Source organism: Manacus candei, unplaced genomic scaffold (genome assembly GCF_025592945.1).
Source record: "Manacus candei isolate 608988 ecotype Guabito, Panama unplaced genomic scaffold, ASM2559294v1 h1tg000071l, whole genome shotgun sequence".
In the NCBI taxonomy this organism is placed as follows: Eukaryota; Metazoa; Chordata; class Aves; order Passeriformes; family Pipridae; genus Manacus; species Manacus candei.
Genome location: NW_026138119.1, coordinates 3,249,755 through 3,269,504, shown reverse-complemented (window position 1 = coordinate 3,269,504; position 19,750 = coordinate 3,249,755). Strand labels below are relative to the sequence as shown.

Below are 19,750 nucleotides of genomic sequence, written 5' to 3'. Positions count from 1 at the left end.
CCAAAAAGCCTCCTAATTTTAAGAAATAGCCATGAGGGTGCTGATGCAGGGATCCAGCAGTTATGGATGGAGGAAGCATGATGTGGTGTTGCCCATCTGTTGGAGCAGGGCTGGGTGTTGGGGACAGCTTGGAGATTCCCAGGGTTCAGGGAAGAGGAAGAGGAGGGGACAGCACTTCCCTGCCTCACTCCTTCAAATCCAGCAGCTGGGACTAGCAGCGATTTAGTGGATTCTCATTTGATAGGAAATTGGGTTCCTCCCTGGGATTGTAAAATAAAAAGGTTGAAAAATTACTGGGGAGGTTAATTACCACTGAGCCGAAGGGCTTATTTTCTTCTTGTTGCTGTGGTCAGGGAAAGAGGCTTGTGTGTTGTCCAAATAATTACTGTGTGTTCTGCAAGTCTAATATCAGAAATGCTCATGGCTGATCTGGGGGTGGGGATGCAGGACTGGGCTGATGTGTGGTCAGAGGGGGTTTCTTGGGGTCCCCAGATGCAGATCCATGGGAAAGAGAAACCTTTATCAGCCCTTGCTTGAGAGGGTTTTTCTTTGAAGCCATATTTAGTTCTAGTAAAACTTCTATCCCCGTTCTGCTTAATTAAACCTGTTTTTGCTAAAGAAGGCTCAAAAGAGGCTCCTCTCTGAGTGCCAAAAGCCAGCAGGAGCTGTTCCTGTGGTAACTGGAGCCCAGGAGGGGAAATAGCAGAGGCCTCACAGCAAAGCTGCCCCGGCCGATCCCGCAGCCCCTCTGTGCGGGACGGGGACACAAACATCCGGCTGGACTCCAAACCACCGAGGATTTGGAGCTGACTCATGACTGCATCTGAGTCAAGCCTTCTTTTTTTTTGTTATTTAGTCAGCCTTTGAACAATTGCCTTCTCGTTTTGGAGCACAAAACTACCGTTCCTGTTTGTGGCTGGACAGCAAGAGGGGCTCAGGCTGCAGGTACAGGGACTGGTGGGCACTGATGAGGCTTCATTTGACCCCAGTGCTGCAGCTGGGCTTCTTTTTCTGGAGCAGCTGTGTTTTAATGAGGGATTCTGGGATGAAACCAGGATGCAGAGATGCTCTGAGCACTTAAAATACCTCTGACTATTGGGATCTCACTATAACAGAAGTGGGAGCACAGTGAGTTCTGGGTTCCCCCTTGTTTTCCTTCTTCCCTGAAGTCTCCAACACCACTTTTACTCCAACCTGCTTGAAGCCCTGGAGCAGGCCAGCTGCTGTGTCTGTAGCAGTGAGCATCCCTGGGCAAGTGCTGATGACTGGTTTTATCAAGTGGAACATCTGAGGGCTGGCAGGCTGTCTCTGAGACAGGGATTAGGTTTTTTGGAAGCTCACTTTGGAAGCTCTCTGAGCTTTCACTTCATCATAGAGCTGCATTGAACCTTTGCCACTCTTCAGCCTGGGTTTGGGTTTATGGAACCAGTGAGTTTTTTATAATAAAACTCAGCAATATCTCAGTTACTTCCAATAATTTTGTAGACTTTTTTGATACAGTTGTAGATCCCGGGCCTGTGTTTATCCAATTTAAATGCAGGAGTTTAGAAAAGCACATCAAACTGCCTTTATTCTTAGGGATGCCATCTCTCAGACTTTTGGGTAATGCACTAAACCAACAGTCCAGTTAATTATCAGTGCATTGCAGTGAGAGCCCTGAAGAATCCCAGTATTTATGGAGCTGCTGCCAATGCCAGATGAAGTCACTCTGGTTATCCAGGCCAGCTGTTTTTTTGGAGGTTTTTTTGTTTTTTTTTGTTGAACCACAATGATTTCTCCAAGTTACTGCAGTTGATGTCATTGGAATTGATGTGACATTTTTTGCACGCATATAGAATAAGTGTTAAAAAACGCTCCAGAAAGAGCTTTTCCAGTCTTGTCTGGGAGCTGGCTGGGGAGTTGAATTAAACTGGCTTGATGGAACTTAATCCATAAAGCAAATGAGTCATCAGGCATAAATGGCTTTACCATAAATGTCAGACAGATTCTTACTGGTCCTGACAGTCAGCACTTAAATCTGTTTGGTGGAGCAAATAAAAGCCTCACAGTTCACAATCATTTTCACAAATGTGCTGTCCTGCCTCTTCCTCTTCACAAGAAGCTCTAGGAATAAAGGTTGAAATGTGATTTATTCCCCTTTTTTAAAAGCTAGCTCTTCTGATGGATGAAATAGTGGTTATTTTCAGGCAAAAAAAAAAAAAATTTGAGCTTTTTATTCTCCACTTGAAATTTTTTGTTGAACCAGCAAAGCACAGCTGTAGTTTGTACACAGGTACAGCGACTGATGGGGATGATGAGGCTTTGTCTGACCCCATTGCTGCAGCTTGGCTTGTTTTCTGGAGCAGCTGAGTTTTAACAAGGGACTCTGAGATGATGCTCAGAGGTGCTCTGAGCACTTATTCTACCTCTGACTTTTGGGGTCTCACTGTGCTGGCAGAGGAGGGGGCACAAGCCACAACTGTGCTTTGCCTTTGCACGCTACCAACTACCCCAGTTACTGGAGAACTTTCTCAAGCCCTGAGTGTCCAGATGTGTGCAAGAGAGAACTTTTGCCAACTCATTCATGTGCCAAGAGAGAACTTTACCCACTTGTGCGGGTGGCTGAGGGTGAAGGACACTGTGCTGGCGACTTCTCCTTCAGAGCAACACCAGAGTGTTAGTGACCAGAGAGTTAGATCCCTCTTTGCTTGAAAATAAGGCTTAAAATGATTTGGCTGGTAAAGTCTTTAAATTACTTTATTGGTGCAGCTGTAAGTTCTCTCTCTTACAAAGGCTCCCTGGAAAACCCGCCGTGTGAATTAACGGCATCTTCGTTATCTCCACCACAGAAAGCAGATGCTGACATGGGAAGGAGACAGGCTTTGGGTGGTTTGTGTAACCACAACAGGGGAACAAACAGACACTTGAGTGAGGAAGGGGAGCAGGGGGCTGGCTGCCCCTTTGTCAGCCCGGGCCGGGGCAGCGGGCTCCTGGTGCAATTTATTAGCGGCAACACACTCGAGAGGACACAAAGGGCTCGCGACCCTCCCAGCACGGCTCGCTCCAGTGCAGGGCGGCTTTTTAAAGCAAAGAAATGGGGCTCTTGACAGCACAGCTTTGTGCATCTTTTGTGTGAAGTTCAGATAGTGGGGCTTTTCATTGCGGGCTAAATTAGCCCATTTTATTGTTTTGCGCCGAGGGATGAGGTCAATTGACTGGGAATCTCGCTAACAAGGTTTTTACTCCTGTCTGCTTTTTACAAGTGTTAACACGGGGTATCCACCAGTGCTGTGCACTTGCTGTTAATGAAACAAAGATGAATGGTCTGGCGACCCCCTGAGCTCTCCTCCTTCCCCCACCACTGAGCTGCTCAGCCCACGTCACCGCGCTGGCGCTCGGAGGCTCCCTGGGGCTCTCATTCCCCCAAAATCGGGCGCCTCGGTTTTTCCTTGATTTTCACTCTGCTGCTGGAACAACGAGAAAAGGATGAACTTTGGGCAGGGTGATTGATTGGGTTTGAAAAGGAAATGGGAAAGTAGTGGCCGTGTGGAATGATGCTCGTGAAGCGTGGTGAGCTCTGAAGGAGCTGTCTGATGGGGCTCACGCTTTTTCCTGGCACTCTCTGCATTCTAAATTTATTCAGTTACGCACTGATTCTCTCAGGTTCTTGACCCAAAACGAGCAGGAAGCTTCCCCTGTTCATCCTCCCCTGCTCACTCATCAGCAACTGCTGGACCAACACTGTCCTTTGGTGTGTTGAGTGAGTTTGGGGTTTCTGGCATGGTCCTGAGACTGGAGCCTGTGGCTCCTGGGACTTGCAGGTGGTTTTTTGCCATGTACTTAAAGGCACTGCCAATGCCTCGGGCCATCAGAGCCAGAGGATGCTCAGCTCCTGCAGGGAATCAAGCCAGGATTTCTTCTCAGGAACTGCCATCAGCTGAGACTAAAAGTAAACTCAGCTTTAACAGATTCTCTTCTGCTTAACCTTTTGCACTGTGTTTAGCCAACATGCCTTTCCTTGTTTTATCTGCTCCTTGAGGAAACACAGTTACAGTCCTGGTCACTTATATGATGCAGACTATCAGCTCTCCTTGAGGTGTAAATCCAACCTTATCAGGAAGAAAAAGCTTTTTCAGCCTTCCTTGCCTCTTGCAGACAAACACCAGCTCTGCTTTGTGGCTGCTTTATTTCAGCTTATCCCAACAGTGCCAGACACTTCCCATCATCCTGTGGAAAATGGGGAGCTTTAACCACCTGAGTGAGAGAAGGGCAGAAATGGCTTAACTCGGGTGTCAGTGAGGGCTGACTGAGGTTCCACGTGCAGAAATAGCAACTGGAAGGGTCTTCACATCACCCACTTGAAACAAAAATCCTTGGCCAGGTTGGGCATCCCCTGCTGAAGGGAACTCCAAAGGAACAGCCTGTTTTGTTGCTCTGAACTGCCTTGGAAGACCAGGGATGGTGATATTTGGTGTGAGGAGCCCCATGACACCCCCAGCTCCTTCCAGTCTCTGCTCAGGGCTGAGTGATGTCCTGTAGGTCACACCATGGCTGAGTTCCCCGTGTGGGTCCCATTGGCAGGTGGTGGCCAGAGCTGATTGGAAATGGGAAGTGTTTGACAAGACAAAAACCTGGCATTTTCTGTTTTCCTAATACTCCCTTTCTATTTTTTGGTGGTTACACTGGAAAAGAAAAAGCCAGAACATGAAAGACAGAACTCTGCTCTATGAATTTAAAACAAAAAAGAAAAAGGGGGGAAGGAAAGGAAAGATCGTTTCTCCTTCTTAAAATGGAAAATTGAAAACCACTTTGCAGACATTTCTGCTAATTTTCTAAAGGTTATTCACTGGGAAAAATGACTAATAAGCTCAAACCAGTGCTCAATTTTAGGGTTACTTGTGTAGCATCTGAAAGGTGCCCAGATGTCACAGTGAGTTTCTGCAGAGGGGGATGTGAGAACCTGGAATTTGGGGAAGGAAGCTCCCTACAGCTGTAAGCTGCTCCTTTCCCTCAGAGTCAGGCAGGTTGTGGCCAGGTCCACATGGTCCTTGCAACCTTCTTTCCCAGTGAATCTCTGCCAAAAATGTGAACAGCACCTTTTTTTAGTGAAGTCAGTGGTCCATGTTCATGGGAGGCTGAGCTCCCCAGGACCCAGAGACACCCATGGCTGGACCGTGCAGACCAAGGCAGACTTGGTCCATCATTTCTAAAGTAGCCTTTGGGTTTTCCATGGGGATGTTTGCCAATCTGGCCAGGCTCCATTTGGAGCTTCTGGTTCCTATTACATCCCCAAACCATCCTCCCAGTTTTGCTGTAATGCTCCTGCTTTTTTTCCCCCTGATGTTTTAGCCATGTTTTAGCCATGTTTTTCTATTATTAAACAAGAAATTTTTTCCCCCTAATTAAATACCAGCTCTAACCATCCAAGTAGCAAAGTCTTATGTAATTGTCTAAATAAACTGGGCTGAATAAACTGGGCTTTGGTGTCATGGTGAAGCAGTGTGGTGGTTCTTCAGGAAACTACAGAGCAATTTCTGCTCTGACCTTGGGGCTGTGGCTGGAGCCTCCTTCTCTCTGCAGCAAGTGCCCCATTAACGAGCCTCGGTGCCTAATGAGCTCCCTCTGCACCTAGTTTTTAGTGAGCCACTGCAACCCCCCTGCCTCTTGGCTCTTTTCTTGGATTAGCAGGTGCATTTCTAATCTCTTTCTGTGTCTGCTGTGGGTGGAAAATCGAGGTGAGGCAAGGTATAGGGAGGAGGAATGACGCCTTTTGTGAGGCCCACTGATGGAGCGGGAGAAACAGAGAAGTTTTGAGGGCAATAAACAGCTTTTTGGACAGGACAGGGCAACTCTGGAGCCCTGTAGAGCTGCACAGGACCAGGTGGAAAGTTTTTTTTTTATTGCCCCCAGCTGATTCGGGGTGTGTAAAGCCCTTTTTTCTTATTTTCCCTGTACCCACCTTACCCGGGGTTGGTGGTGCTGTCGTGCTGTAGGCGTGAGGGTGACCCCTCTGCAGATGTGCTTATCTTTTGGGGAGGTGCTTTTGGGACAGGGGATGAAGCACAGCAGCTTCACACCTCGTGGAGCAACCAGAGATAAGTGGTTTCCTAAACCAAAGATAAGTGGCTTCTTAACCCAGCCCTGGACACGGAGGGTTTTCACCTGGCTCATCTCAGGGGCCGTGCCCGTGTCAGGGAGGTGGTTCTGCCAAGTGTTTTGCTTTTGATTTCTTGGTGTTGTTCATGCCTTTGACTGTAGCATCGTGCTGGTGGCTCCATGTGCACCATCCATTCCCTGACCCTCTGTCCTCCCTTCCCTGCAGGGTGACATCCAGCAGCTCCTGATCGTGGCGGACCCCCGAGCAGCCCTGGATTACTGTGAACACTACAGCCCCGACTGTGACACCGCCATCCCCGACTCCCCCCAGTCCCAGGACCCCAACCAGGATGAATATGTAAGTGTCTCACAGGTCTGGGGATGTTTTTTGGGTGGCAGCATCTGGTTCCATGTCGTGGTCACAAAGACATTCAGCTTCTTCCTCAAGCTCAGCTTCCCAGAGACTCTTCTCTTAACATCCAAGACAGAGCTTGTTTTTAGGATTTGTAGGTTCTGGTCTTGAGTCTTGCCTTTGGGAGTTTTCCTTCCTTCTGCACTGCTCCCATTTCCAGAGACTGTAATGAACATTCACTTGCAACTCAAAAACTTGCAGGAGAGACAAGAGCAGAGTGTGAAACATTGACCTTCCCTGGCAGGTCGAGTCCTGTCCAGAACAGGCACCTGTTTCTAAATTTCAAATTTTACTGTTGAACTTGTAAAAGGATTAAACAGTTCTTTTTCAACATTCTTTGAAACAACAGGTGTTAAAAGGAGAAGGTAATATTTTTGCCCACGGATTTGTCATTTGAATTTAATTTTGGCAGAAATGCTCCTGATTCATCCCCGTAAGCTGCTGTGCTCAGTAGTTTTTCTATGAAGAATTAGCCTCAGGTCTTTTCTTAAAAAAAAAAAAGAAAACAAAGAAAAAAAGGCTGATGCAGGATACACTTCAATTTTTTGCTGCCCAATTAAAAATGTCTGGGTGTGACTGACTTCCACAAGAGCATCACCTGAATTTTGACCTTGTTTGGGAGGTCTCAGGCTCAGCTCCCAGCAGTTGGTGCCTGGCATCCTCAGCCACTTCTCAACAACTTTCTTGGTCTGATTTGCTTTCTGTTGGTCTCAGACCTGCAGGTTCCTGCCGAATCCCCACAAAGCTGTAATGCCCTCAGCTCTCTCAGTTTATTTTTGGGATTGAATTAATCCTGCACCTAAGCAGGGCTTTGAGGAGCAGCACAATGCTCATGGTGAGGCACAGCCACCCAGCCCCAGACAAGCGCTGTAACCAGCGCTTCTGGAGAAACAATAAATAAGAGAAATAAAACACACTTTGGTACGGTCGAAATACGTGGTAGTAGGAAAATAAAACTCCTCTTTTGGAGCCAGCAGTTCAACAAGAGCTGGCTTGTCTCGGGGCCGTGTTGCTCCATGTAAGAATAACTCTTCCACGCGCCGGCTGCCAGCGAGAGCGTTGGGCTGGCGAGGAGATTCTCCATGCCCGGCTGTAACCAGCTGGTTTGTTTGGATTTCATTTTGAAGAATGACTGACGCCTTGTGGAACAGGCTGAAAATATCTGGTTTCCAGAGCCCTTCTGCCTGCGGGCTGTGGGTGGATGGGAAGTGACACGGATGCTGTCAGTGCAGTCGGATGAGTGGAAACAGCGGCTCCGGTGCTTCCTTCCCCTGCCTCAGGATGTCAGATGGGTGAACTGGGAGGTCTCAGCAATCTGAGGTTAAAAAAAAATAAAAATCATAGAATCACTGGTTTGGGTTGGAAGGACCTTAAAGTCCATCTAGTTCCAACCCCCTGCCATGGGCAGGGACACCTTCCACTGGACCGGGTGGCTCCAAGCCTCATAAAACAGGGTCTTGAACACTGTCAGGGGATGCAGCAGGCACAGCTTCTCTGGGCAACCTGTGCCAGGGCCTCCCCACCCTCCCAGGGAAGAATTTCTCCCTAATATCTCCCCTAACCCTGCCCTCTGTCAGTTTGAAGCCATGCTGTCTAAAGGAGCTGGCAGGAACACACTGGGGTGCTCATTTTCTGCTTCTCATCTTCTCCCTGCAGTACACGGACGGGGAGGGAGAAGGTGACACCTACTACTATGAATACCCCTACTATGAAGATGTTGATGACTCTGTAAAACCAGAAGCCCCCACCACCAAACCTGGCCCTCCTGAAGTGGCTGCTGGAGAGAGACCTGAAATCAAGGAGGTACCGAGGCGGGGTCCTGGCAAGGATGAGGTTGATAAACAGCATCTTTATAGAAGGGGAGGTGGAGGATGATGCAGAATCTTCTTTTTTTTTTTTTTTTTTTTTGTTTCCCTGATTCTGGTGTTTCATTTCTGCCACAGGATTATCCTGCTCCCACGGTGCCACCGGAGAGAGGGAACCCCGGGAAGCCACCGAAGGAGGACGGGACAGTGGATGATCCCCTTGTTGATGAGTACAACTACGAAACCATCAACGAGGAGTACTTCACACCCATGCCCTATGAAGACATCAACTACAATGAGGAAGTAGATCCCCAGGGTGGCCTCACTGAAAATGCTGTGGAAGCCGAGCTGCCCACGAGCACCGTCATCACCTACAACGAGACCGATGTAATTGCAATGCATTTTGTTTGTTATTTCTGGTGTTTCTTTCATTTTGTTTGTTATTTCTGGTGTTTCTTGCATTTTGTTTGTTATTTCTGGTGTTTCTTGCATTTTGTTTTTTATTTTTGGTGTTTCTCTCATTTTGTTTGTTATTTCTGATGTTTCTTGCATTTTGTTTGTTATTTCTGGTGTTTCTCACATTTTGTTTATCATCTCTGGTGTTTCTTTCATTTTGTTTGTTATTTCTGATGTTTCTTTAATTTTGTTTGTTATTTCTGGTGTTTCTTAGCCCCTCAAAGCAAAGGAGACACGAGCACCCAAATGGTAAAACCCATAAGTGCTTTAGGCAGCTGCTGGAAGAGGAAGTTCCTTGTAAAATATTTTCACTCCAGATATTTCAGGGTGGGGAACGCAGATACTTAGAGTTAAGGATTATTCCCCTGGAAAAATCTGTTCATGTTGACATCTGCATTTCCTTGCGTGAAGTGGTTTTCTGACAAAAAGAGAAATGAGGCTTGATGTTAAAATCTAACTAAAAGCATTTTACTTCCAAGTTATTAATATAAATCCTCAAAATGTTGATTCGATGGAGGACATCAATATTTTTCATTTTGGCAGCCCTACTGAATAGCATCTTTGTTTTTCAGTTTGTTGTTTTAAAAACCCCAACATTTCAACACTGGGAAAAAAACCCCAGTGATTTCAAACAACTGCATTCACCCAGAACGAGCCCCTCTGTTCTGTGCACAGATCAGCTCAGGGATGAGATCAGTCCAGATCCCACAGCTGACGTTTCTGTTGGAGCATTTACACTTTTCTCTACCCATATTTTAATATGCTTCAACTGAAATATGTTGCACTTGAGACTCTCTTATCCCTGAGACTTGCCCAGTTCTCGCCTTTTATACGGATGCTCAAATAGATGAACGTTGATCTGAGCCTTAGATGAGATGGAGATAAATTGCTGGGGAGCTGCAGAGCTGTAGAATTCACTGTGCAGGGAAATAATGGCACTAGATGAGGCAAATTCTTCATTATCCAGGAATATTAGCAAGGAGAATTCATAGTGGGATAACGTGGAGGTGCTCAAGGCAAGGCTGAGCAACCTGCTCTGGTGGAAGGTGTCCCTGCCCCTGGAGTTGGAACTGGATGATCTTTAAGGTCCCTTCCAACCCACACCATTCCACGGTTCTATAATGTTGCCAAGTCCCACCTTACCCCCCAGGAAGAGTTTGGTGGTGGTTTCTCTAGTGGAGAAGAATTAGTTGGTTGACAGGGACGTCAAAATTCCAGGTTTTCCAGGAGGCGCTGGAAGGTGGCAAAACAGACAGCGAGAGTTGGCCGAGATGCTTGGAGTTGGAGCTGGAAGTTTGAATGAAAAGGTGTCGGGGAAAGTGTCCAAGCAAAGAGAGGAGCAGCTGGAGCGAGGCGGGCGTGGATCCAACCGCCCCGAGGGCTGGGGCGTGGGGGGATCCGCTCCAGCCAACTGGGGATGAAAAATGTACTGGAGAAGGAGGTTGAGCAGCTAAAAAAGATACACAGAGGGAAACAGAGGAGGCTCCAGCGTATCGAGGGAGCGAGCGCCAACCTGAGGGAGCCCAGGGATGGGAAAGTTTTCTGGTTCCTGACAAAGAGCCAGAAATCTTTGGCCAACATTGAACTTTCTAATAGAGAGGAATTAAAGATTGGATAGCGTGACCTTAAAAAGAAAAACCTGGGAGAGGAAGTAAGAGGCTCAAGGGCCGCTTTACTGGTTAGGAAAAGGAAATAGAAGAGGAGGAAAGTTCAGGTGGGGAAACACATGGTGTGGCTTTCTGATGGGAAAGCTCAGCCAGGTCTTGGCAAAGCATCTGGCTGCCTCTAGCAGCTCCAAAGGAGCTGGTGTTTGGATGGGAAGGGCTGTAGGAATGCTCCTGGGTGGGATATTGCTCCAGTGGATCTTTTAGCTGATGAGCAGAGGAAAGGACACAACTTGCCTGGCTGGAGGAGATTCCCGTGCACTGAGGCGAAGGCTAACATGGCATGACATAGGGAAGACTCCCAAAAAGTGCCAGCCTGAGGGACAGACACCCAAGAGGATATGGATTCCAGGTTTACACCTTGGAGTAGGAGCTAAGGGTCCTGTCTGCAGCCACAAACTCCTGGGGAAACCAAATCCTTGAGTCCAGCAGAATGGAAGTGGGGATTAGGATTGTGCATATCTTCATAACCCTTCCCAATAGCTGTTATTAGGAACAGGGTTCCAGCAGGAATACAGCCTGCTGGAGTGGATGGAGAAGTTTATGTGCTCTTCAAAACAATTACCTAAAAAGCTCCTAAGTTTTTTGGCTAGTTTAGGGAACAAAATAGTGCTCATGGTCATGAGTAAGTGTGGCATAATTTCAAGTTGTCCCAGGTTTTTTCCAGCAGTTGGAGACCCTGGAGTGCTGCACAGGGATGCACAGGCATTCCTCATGGTGCTAGTCCTGCACTGCTCAATTTTGGTCCTGGGATCAAAGAGGATAATCTTGATCTGGTGCAAAATAGTCATTTTGATCATTCCTTGGCAGATTTGCTGCAAGATCAGGATGTGTCTGTCACTACTGAAGTTCACCTGTCTGTATTTTGGGGAGACTCTGATTCCTACAACAGGAATTAAAAGGGGATTTAGTTCTACACAAATGAAACTCTGTGAGAGCTTTGGAGGCAGGAAGAGTCTCTGGCTCTCCTGGGCTTGGGTTTCATTCTGGCTGATAACACCCTGACAAAGGCCAGGGAAGCAATTCCAGGATTTAGTAGGCAGCAATACTCCCCTGAGCAGGAGGAGCAGGGGACAGATAGATTTTGTTCACGGCCTGCTGTTCTTCAGGCACTTTGTTTTACTTGTCCAGATGTAATACCAGCATTTCACATGGACATTGCTTCTCAAAGGGAGAATTAAAAGTGGTTTAACTGAAGCTGTTACCAGCCAAGGAGAGTCACAGTACTCACACACTGATTTTGGGGCCTCCTCTTTTCCTTCTTGACTGTTTTCTCATTCAGCTTGTAGAACAACATTGTTAAGGAGATTATTTTTAGGCTTTTGGTTTGGTTTTTCTCCAAAGCACCTGCAAGTCTCAGCATGGAGAACTTTCCTCCCTCTCTGCCCAGTTATTCATAATATCATCTTTCCATGCAAATAAACTCGTGGACCTTAATTAAAATATCAAACCAGACATTTTTGATATTCATTTCAAGACATGCAATTTGCTGTGTTATCCCCAAACCTTTATAGCCAAATAAACAGTTTTTAAGGTTTCAAAGTGTAAAACCAGGTAAAATATTTCAAACAGGGTAAAAGACATGTGATAGCACTAGATCCATTTGAACAGCACAACAGGAAAAATAATGCTGATTTGGCCAAGTTTTCTAATTCAATAATTGCCAAACTGTAATTTCTGCCAAGGCCAGTTGGTATTTGCAGAGGTAAAAGAAGGTGGGGTGATGATTGCCTTAGCTCTAGGCTTATTCTTACTTTAAAACCTCTTGAATTTAGATCCAGATGCTCGTGTTTATGAGTTCTGAGCAGTTTTGGCACAGAAACAGGGTCTGGAAGTGGTGATGGCATTTAAGTGATTCTGAATTCATAGTAGTGAGGAGATAATTTCTCCGGGAAGCACTGGAAATAATTCAATTTATGGACTATTTTGGTCATTACCTGGATGGGAAAGAAAGAAAATAAATATCAGCAGCACATGTTGTTCTTTGCAGTGCTGCTCCAAGCAAAGGATGCCAAGGGACTGTGCCTGCCAGGCTGCTGGAAGCACAGGGATATGGAGAGGAGCAAGGAAATTCTGATGCCTGTCTAGATGTCCTTGCTTGTGGCCCATAGCATCTGTTGCTGTAAGGATTCAGGAGGGATTCAGGGATTAAGGCATCAGCTCTGTAAAGATTTCTGCTTCTGCTCTTTGGACAAGAACAGTTGCAAATTGGATCCCAGACTAAACAAACAGGACGTTTTCAGAGAAGCAGACTTGGATTTTTCCACATTTCCTCCTGTAATTGGATCCTCACAGTGACACATTGTGGTTTTGATGTGCATTTTAAATATGGGAACGGATGTGTGACTTCTGGGGCTTGATAATCCAGGGTCTTGGATGCTGAGGCCACGAGAGATGAGGAGGACTTGGAGTTTGGAACTTCCATTCCTTCTTTCTTTAAGTGTTCAGAGTTTGCAGGATCCTCCTGACATGAGATGGGTTTTGTTTTCCTCACTCAAACCTTCATAGTCAGTGTTTTATCAGGGATCAACAAAGAAATCCCAGGGAAAGCCAGGGTGTGCCTTTGACATAAAGATTCTCCTTTTATTCTTGCCTGCCATTGGAGAAGAACCTTGGAGGTCACTTGGAGACCTTAAAACTCCAGAATTTACCTTTCCCCAGATTTTTTACATGTAACTACTATTGTAAAACATCCCTCACTTTGCACAAATCACATATAATACTAATATTATATTATATGTAACATAACATTATTAATATTATATTATTATGTTATTATTAATATATAATATAATATTATTAATATTATTGATATTCTGGCACGTGCAACCAAGAGAGATTTGCAGCCTGACACGTTGCTGCTCTTTCCCTTCCAGGCTGCTCAAGGAGGAGATGACCTGGACAAAGATTTCACCGAGGAAACAATAAAAGAATACGATGGGAATTATTATGAGAATTATTACGACCGGACGGCCTCTCCCGACATCGGGCCCGGGATGCCTGCGAACCAGGACACCATCTATGAGGGGGTAAGAGGGTTCATTCTCCATGGAGGAGGAGACTAGTTCATAATATTTGCCTTTCCATAATTTAGAGCATAATTAGCAACACAAAAACCAGTGTTGGGAGCATTGGATTCACCCACCTGCCCCGAGGCGAGGAGGAGCTGCCCCGTGTCCCTCCAACAGGAATTTCAGCAGTTCCTTGGGTTTGCAGCTCCCTCAGGACCTCCAACTGCAATTCCTGCTCACGCTGGGGATGCTGCTGATGAAGGCTGTGTCCTCTCTGACTTCTGTGTTTCCCTTGTGTGCTGCAGATCGGTGGCCCACGGGGCGAGAAGGGGCAGAAGGGAGAACCTGCCATTATTGAACCGGTAAGGACCGTCTGGGTTTTTGGCTTTGGCTGGTTTTCTCGAGGAAAAAGGCACAAAGGAATTTTTCAGTGTGTGTTGGTGGTACTTGGTGGTTCAGTATTGTCTCAATGATACAGCTGGGAGGCTGGAAAACTTCCCATGAAAGCATTACTTGGTTCATTTGAAAACTTTTAACGTAAAATACTGTAATTACATATTTAATTTTTTTTTTAAACTTCAAGAAGCGACCTAAATCATGAAGGAAGTGCAAAATTTCCCATGAAAGAATTACTTGGTTCATTTGAAAACTTTTAACGTAAAATACTGTAATTACATATTTAATTTTTTTTTTTTAACTTCAAGGAGTGACCTAAATCATGAAGGAAGTGCAAAATTTCCCATGAAATCTCTCATTTAGCAAAATAGAAACTGGAGCTTCAGGCAGGGGGCACATCTCACCCCTCCAGAGGGTTGGAAGTGCCCCTGGCTCCACAGCAAACCTGCTCCCCTGAGCACTCACAGCCCGTGGCCAGGTTGAATCCTGACCTGAACTTGCAGCCTGGGGTTGGCTTTAATTGTGCAACTAATGGGTTCATCCCTCTGGAAATAAAAGGGTTCTCCCTGCACACAGCTGTGGAAAGGAGAGGTTTGCTCCTGCACCAGCCCCGGGGTCCCACCAGATTCCACTTGCAGAGAAACCCTGTGTCACCCCAGGAGTGGAACCCAGCACACTCTTTCTTTATAGTTCTGCCCTGGGCTGTTTCTGAGGTTGTTTTTCATTCAAAATAATGGTTATAATCTGCCTGTGCCCTTTGCAGAAAATGTGGGTGCCCAACTGAGCAGCCCTGAGGTGAGGGTGGAGCTGCTGCCCCTCGATGGGAATGGCTGGGGCTTGCTCAGAGGCTCCTGCTGAGCAGAGCAAGGGGCTGTTGGTTGATGCCCGTCTGTCTGTCCCTCTCAGTGTGTCAGGACGCCCAGGTACCCCCATTCCTGCTCCTCCCCAGGCTGGAGATGGAACTTCAGGCCCTTGCACCCACATCCCCTGAGCAGGTCCCTGGCAGGCTGAGCCCGTGCTCGCTGCTCACCACCAGCTCAATTAACCTAATTTTCCTTGGCAGAGAGCCAGTGTTGCAGCAGCACTTCCCATCATCCCGAGACCACTATTTTTCTTTTAATTCTCCCTTCCTTTCCTCCTCTGCCTGAAGCTTCTGCAGGTAGTGGAGAGGGGAGGCAGGGAGAAGCTGGGCTGCAGCAGCGGGGCTGGAAAAGCCTAACTGAGTTCCTAATGAAACCATTCCCGACCTTTCCTTCCTTCTCTTCCTTTCTGGGTCTCGCTCCCACTCTGCAAACAAATGGAAGAACGAGCGATTTCCTTATCGGAGGGGTGGGGAGAGGACGGGGTAGGGTGGTAGGGGGGGAGCAGCCAAACCCCGCGAAGGCGATGGCAGGAACCCAGCCAGAAACGCTACAAAGCGAACAAAATAGTTAAGTTTAATCATCCAGAAAGAATTTGGCCGCCTTCACGATTTCCAAACACTGGAGCATGTACAGCTTTTGCCAGAAAGTAAACAAGACCAAATGCCGCCCGGTCCCTCTCCGTGCGGCTCCTCTTTAGCAGGAAAATTCGGATTTGCTGCGCTTTTTAGCTCCCCCTTTTTTTTATTATTATTATTTAATTTTTTTTTTTTTTTTTTTTTTTTTTTTTTTTTTGGTGGGAGCTGAAGGAGAAGGGAAATAAAAACCAAACGCAAAGTTGGATTCTGCTGGATTTTCCCTCCTCCTCGTTCAAACCACCCGTCCTTCAATCCTTGCTCTGTGCTGACACTTGCTGGAGGCAGCAGGGCAGGACAGGGGCAGGGGGAGAAGGGATGGAGAGGAGGGATGCAGAGACCCCAGACATCCAAGATCTGGAGCCATCAGGGTGCTGCTGCCTCCTCAGAGCCCTCTGGCCTTTTTTGGGGGACCCTGGTGCTCACATCTACTTTTGGGGAGGGTTTACTCAGCACCTCTGTGTGTTGGTGCCAGACTTTGGGCTGTTTCTGTGGCAGTGGCTTCACTTGTGTTGACTGAGTGGAGGCAACGCCCTGTTTTCCCCTGGGACAGTCCCAAATCCCTGATTTGCCTGCTCTCCCCGAGGTGATTGCCCTTGGTGGCACCCCCCCCACGGGTCCTGTCCCCAAACCTTTGCATGTTTCCATTGCTCCCATTGATGAGAAATCATGTAAACAGTGGAGGTTTCTTGCCAAGGAGAATCTCCAGATGTCCCTGAGGCTGGAGCTCAACATAAACCAACAGATAAGTATGGGAAGATGCCAAGGATGTTTGCATCCCAAATTAGCTAATTAGCCTTGACTCTTGCCCATGTGGAGGAGTGTCCCCAGAGTCCTAGGTGGCCATGGGAAGCAGAACCTCAGTGCTGTGTGTGCTCAGGCCAGGGTAATGCTGGCACCCAGCAGCCCAAAAATCCCCTGGGGAGTCCTCTGTGGGCTGTGACTCTCTGTCCCAGCCCAGACACTGATTGGGTTTTGTTTTAGAACCTGTGACACCAAAAATGTGCCATCATTGGTCTCAACAGGGATGGATTTGGGGCTTTCCCTGCAATGTCCTTCATTGTGTGTCTGAAAAGGAACCAGTGCTTAGTGAGTGTTCTTGGGAACACTTTCTCCATCAACAGAACTTGCCTCTCTGTCGAAGTCTCCAACAGCAAGAGCTGAAAGTCAGTGCAGGCTGGGGGAAGGGGGTGTGGACCTCACCCCTAATTCCCACCCAGAGGACAGCAGTGTCTCCATGGCCCTGCTGTCAAAATATGGGCACAGGGTGAAACCTTGTGACCCAAATTCTTTCCTGGTGAAGAACGACTGCAGAGGCACTTCTGTGGTGGTGGCAGCAGCAGCAAATTTCCCCTCACACATCCAACTGAGGGAGAGGCCAGGTTTTAAATGAGATTTTAAACGAGGTGATAATGAGTAGTGTGGACACTGGGAAAGGCAGAAAATAGTGCTGGCCACATATTAGTGGTGCAGGAACGTGTATCCCACTGATGGAAGCAGGGATGGTCCACGGCAGCGTGTTTTATGCTATTTTTTGCTCCTCTGGGCTTAGAGACTGTGGCTTTTGGGGCAGGAATGCCTGGATTTTCCTCTAGACGCTTCAGATTCGTTCAGCTCAACCCTGTCTGCTGGAGTGGCTGCCCTGGGTCAGCCAAGGTTTTTCGCACCAGAGCCTGAGAACAGTTAAGGGTGTCCCAAGAGCAGTCCCTGCACTTGCTTCCTCCAGGCTTCACCCACATGAGCCAACTGCTTATCTACAGGTTTTTAAAGATGGGTTTCATCCCACAGGAGAAATGTCCCTGTTTCCTACAGGTGAGCTGGGAAGTGCTGGGACTGCTCTGGCTTGACCTGGCTCTTGCTGGGCTCCAGAGATAAAAGGGGCAGTGCTCTCTGTGGAGCTCTTCCCAACACATCATCCTGGAAAACATTTACCAGGTTTAGTGGGAGGTTTCTTTCTTGCCTCTTACATACTCATAAAGAAAAAAAAAAACCACCTCAATTCTACTGAGCACATGATAGATCTGATATAAAGTTATGACAAAATATTTAGATTAAAACGGATGGAGAAGCATTATTTTACCATTTTGCCCACACAGTGATTTCCTACTTACACAGAGTAAATCACAGCATGCAGCCTGCTGGAAAAAATAATTTTAAAAAACATCTTGCTGTTTGATTGCTAACTACTTTTTAAGCTCTTTGGGTCTAGAAACAGCTTTTTTTCCTGAAGCCCCAGCACCATCAAGGCTGGCTGTGCTGCAGGGTTTGCCTTTGCCTGACTGTGGGCAAAGAGAGAAGGGCTGTGTTTAGGAAGGTGACCCTGATGCTGGGGGGTAAGGGCTGTTTGCCATGCCCTCAATGATTTAAATAGACGTTATTTGGCTTTTCAATGGGCTTTCTGTACGTCTGGCAACAGGGACACAGGAGATGCCATCCAAGAGGGTGGAAACCCTTCATCTCTGGAGTGTCTCCATGTAGCAGTAAGACCTGAAATATTTAAGCACAGGGCTTAAGTAAAGCCCTGGAATCAAACTGACCTGAGGGATGTGCCTTGCTAATCACTTTTTTTCCTTCCTTTTGCCCAGGGTATGCTGGTGGAAGGCCCACCTGGTCCAGAAGGCCCAGCAGTAAGTGGCACTTTTCCCTTACTCCGGGTTTGGGGTGCACATGGAAGGCTCAGCACACGGCTGTCCCCGGGCTCTATTGCTTCCATATGCCACACATGTGCACAGAGCGCTTTGGGGTGGATTTTCTGGTGCAAAAATAAACAGAAAGCTCTGAATCTTTTCCTGCTCGTTGTATAAATCTGCTACAAATAATAACACATTTTAGTGGCTCACTTTTTTCCTGTCTTTTTTCCACGCTAGGGCCTTCCAGGACCTCCAGGACCAACTGGACCCGTGGGCTTAATGGGAGACCCAGGGGAGAGGGTGAGTATTTGTGGTTTTGTCCTCTTTGCTGAGGCTTTGGGTGCTTTTGTGTGTGCACAGTGGGACTGTGGTGTGTCCCTGGAGCCCTAAAATAATTCTGTAATAGCACTTTCCTCTGAGTCAGCCCCCAAAGGAACTCATGGTGGGGTACAGTGCTGACCTTTGGGGCAAAGGGTTGGGGAACAGCCACATTAGTCAAATATATTAAGCCATTTTCCAAGTTAAAACCAATAGTTTGGGCTGAAAACCCTCTGCTCTCTGTCTGTGCTCTTTGGCTGCTCCTTCCAGTGCAGGAGCTGAGCTGTGGCACTGGGAGAACAGGATGAGCAAACACCAAAATAGTCACTAACACAGTAAAATGAAGTTCAACCACTCTTCTGCATCCTCGTTGCAGCTGGTGCTGTGAGTCCTGGCAGAGGGTTTGGTTTTGGTTGGGACCAGGATGGTCCTGGGGTCATGCCAGCACTGCTGCTGTGGGTCTTTCCTTATGTTCATTTTGTGTCCCAAACTGCTCCCAGTGGGAAAGGGGCTCTCGTGCAGCACTTCACCTTTGCTGGACGTGGATTATTGGTCTGTACCAGCAGCACTACAGACTGATTTATGTGCTTTAACAATGCAATAACTTAGGGTTTGATGTTACTGTAAATCAGTTTTGTCCCTGTCAGCCACTGCTTTTTAAACTGCTGCTGCAGAAGCCTCTGGCTTCGGGATGTCTCATCAAAGGCAGCTGCTCCCAAGTGCTTTTGGGGATTGTGACCCCAAATCCCATAATTTAACACCTCACTTCAATCAGAGCTGTATATTTATTTGTTATTGCTGAGTCCCCACCTGGGATCAGGAGTGACCTGTGTTTTGGGAGTTGCTGAACTCAAGCCTCAGGTCAGTGAGTGGTGCATGAGCACCATTCCAGCAGCAATTCCAGTACTTGGCAATGCCACAAATTAAAACCCACTGTCCTTGCTTCAAGAGCTGAGTCTCTGGAGTGGCCCTGTTACCAATGCACTCCTCACTTGCTTTTGTTCACCCACAGTTCAAGCCTGTTTCTCCTCCCTGGCAGAGGCAGCCAGGTGAGCACACCTGGGCAGATGTGCAGCAGGCTGCCCACTGCTCCCAGTCCTCCTCCCAGCAGGAATTTTGGCCTGACATCTAGTGGAAAATTCACCATAGCACAGACAGGATCTGGCCCTGCAGAGAAGTGAGGTGGGATCAGCTTTGTTGTCTCAGCTCAGTTTGGAGCTGGGAGCAGAGGAGCACATTTCCTGCTGGATAAGGCAGCTCTGTGCCTGTGGCAGGTTGGGGTGCACCAGAGCATCCTCCACGGAGCCAAGAGCTCAGTTCCAGGTGGGGAACCACATCCCCTTTGCCTCCTGGGTGCCCAGGAAGGATGAGCTGGGGTGACCAGATGCAGACTCTCTGTCTTTGTAGGGCTTCCTACTTTCCTGGCTTAGACAAGATGGGAAAAGACAACGGGAAAGTCTGGCTGGATAAGGGAGTTGTGCTGTTCTG

The 19,750-nt window shown here is 47.4% G+C and overlaps 1 protein-coding gene across 1 annotated transcript in view; it reads left to right on the top strand.

The window, feature by feature from the left end:
* Positions 1–19,750, top strand: part of COL5A1 (collagen type V alpha 1 chain) — a 146,606-nt gene that overhangs the window by 57,836 nt on the left and 69,020 nt on the right. The window contains exons 5-11 of the mRNA XM_051807628.1: positions 6,302–6,433; positions 8,144–8,290; positions 8,431–8,679; positions 13,289–13,441; positions 13,729–13,785; positions 17,900–17,941; positions 18,182–18,244. Of these exons, the coding sequence (XP_051663588.1) occupies positions 6,302–6,433; positions 8,144–8,290; positions 8,431–8,679; positions 13,289–13,441; positions 13,729–13,785; positions 17,900–17,941; positions 18,182–18,244 (843 nt within the window). The remainder of the gene's footprint in view (positions 1–6,301; positions 6,434–8,143; positions 8,291–8,430; positions 8,680–13,288; positions 13,442–13,728; positions 13,786–17,899; positions 17,942–18,181; positions 18,245–19,750) is intronic.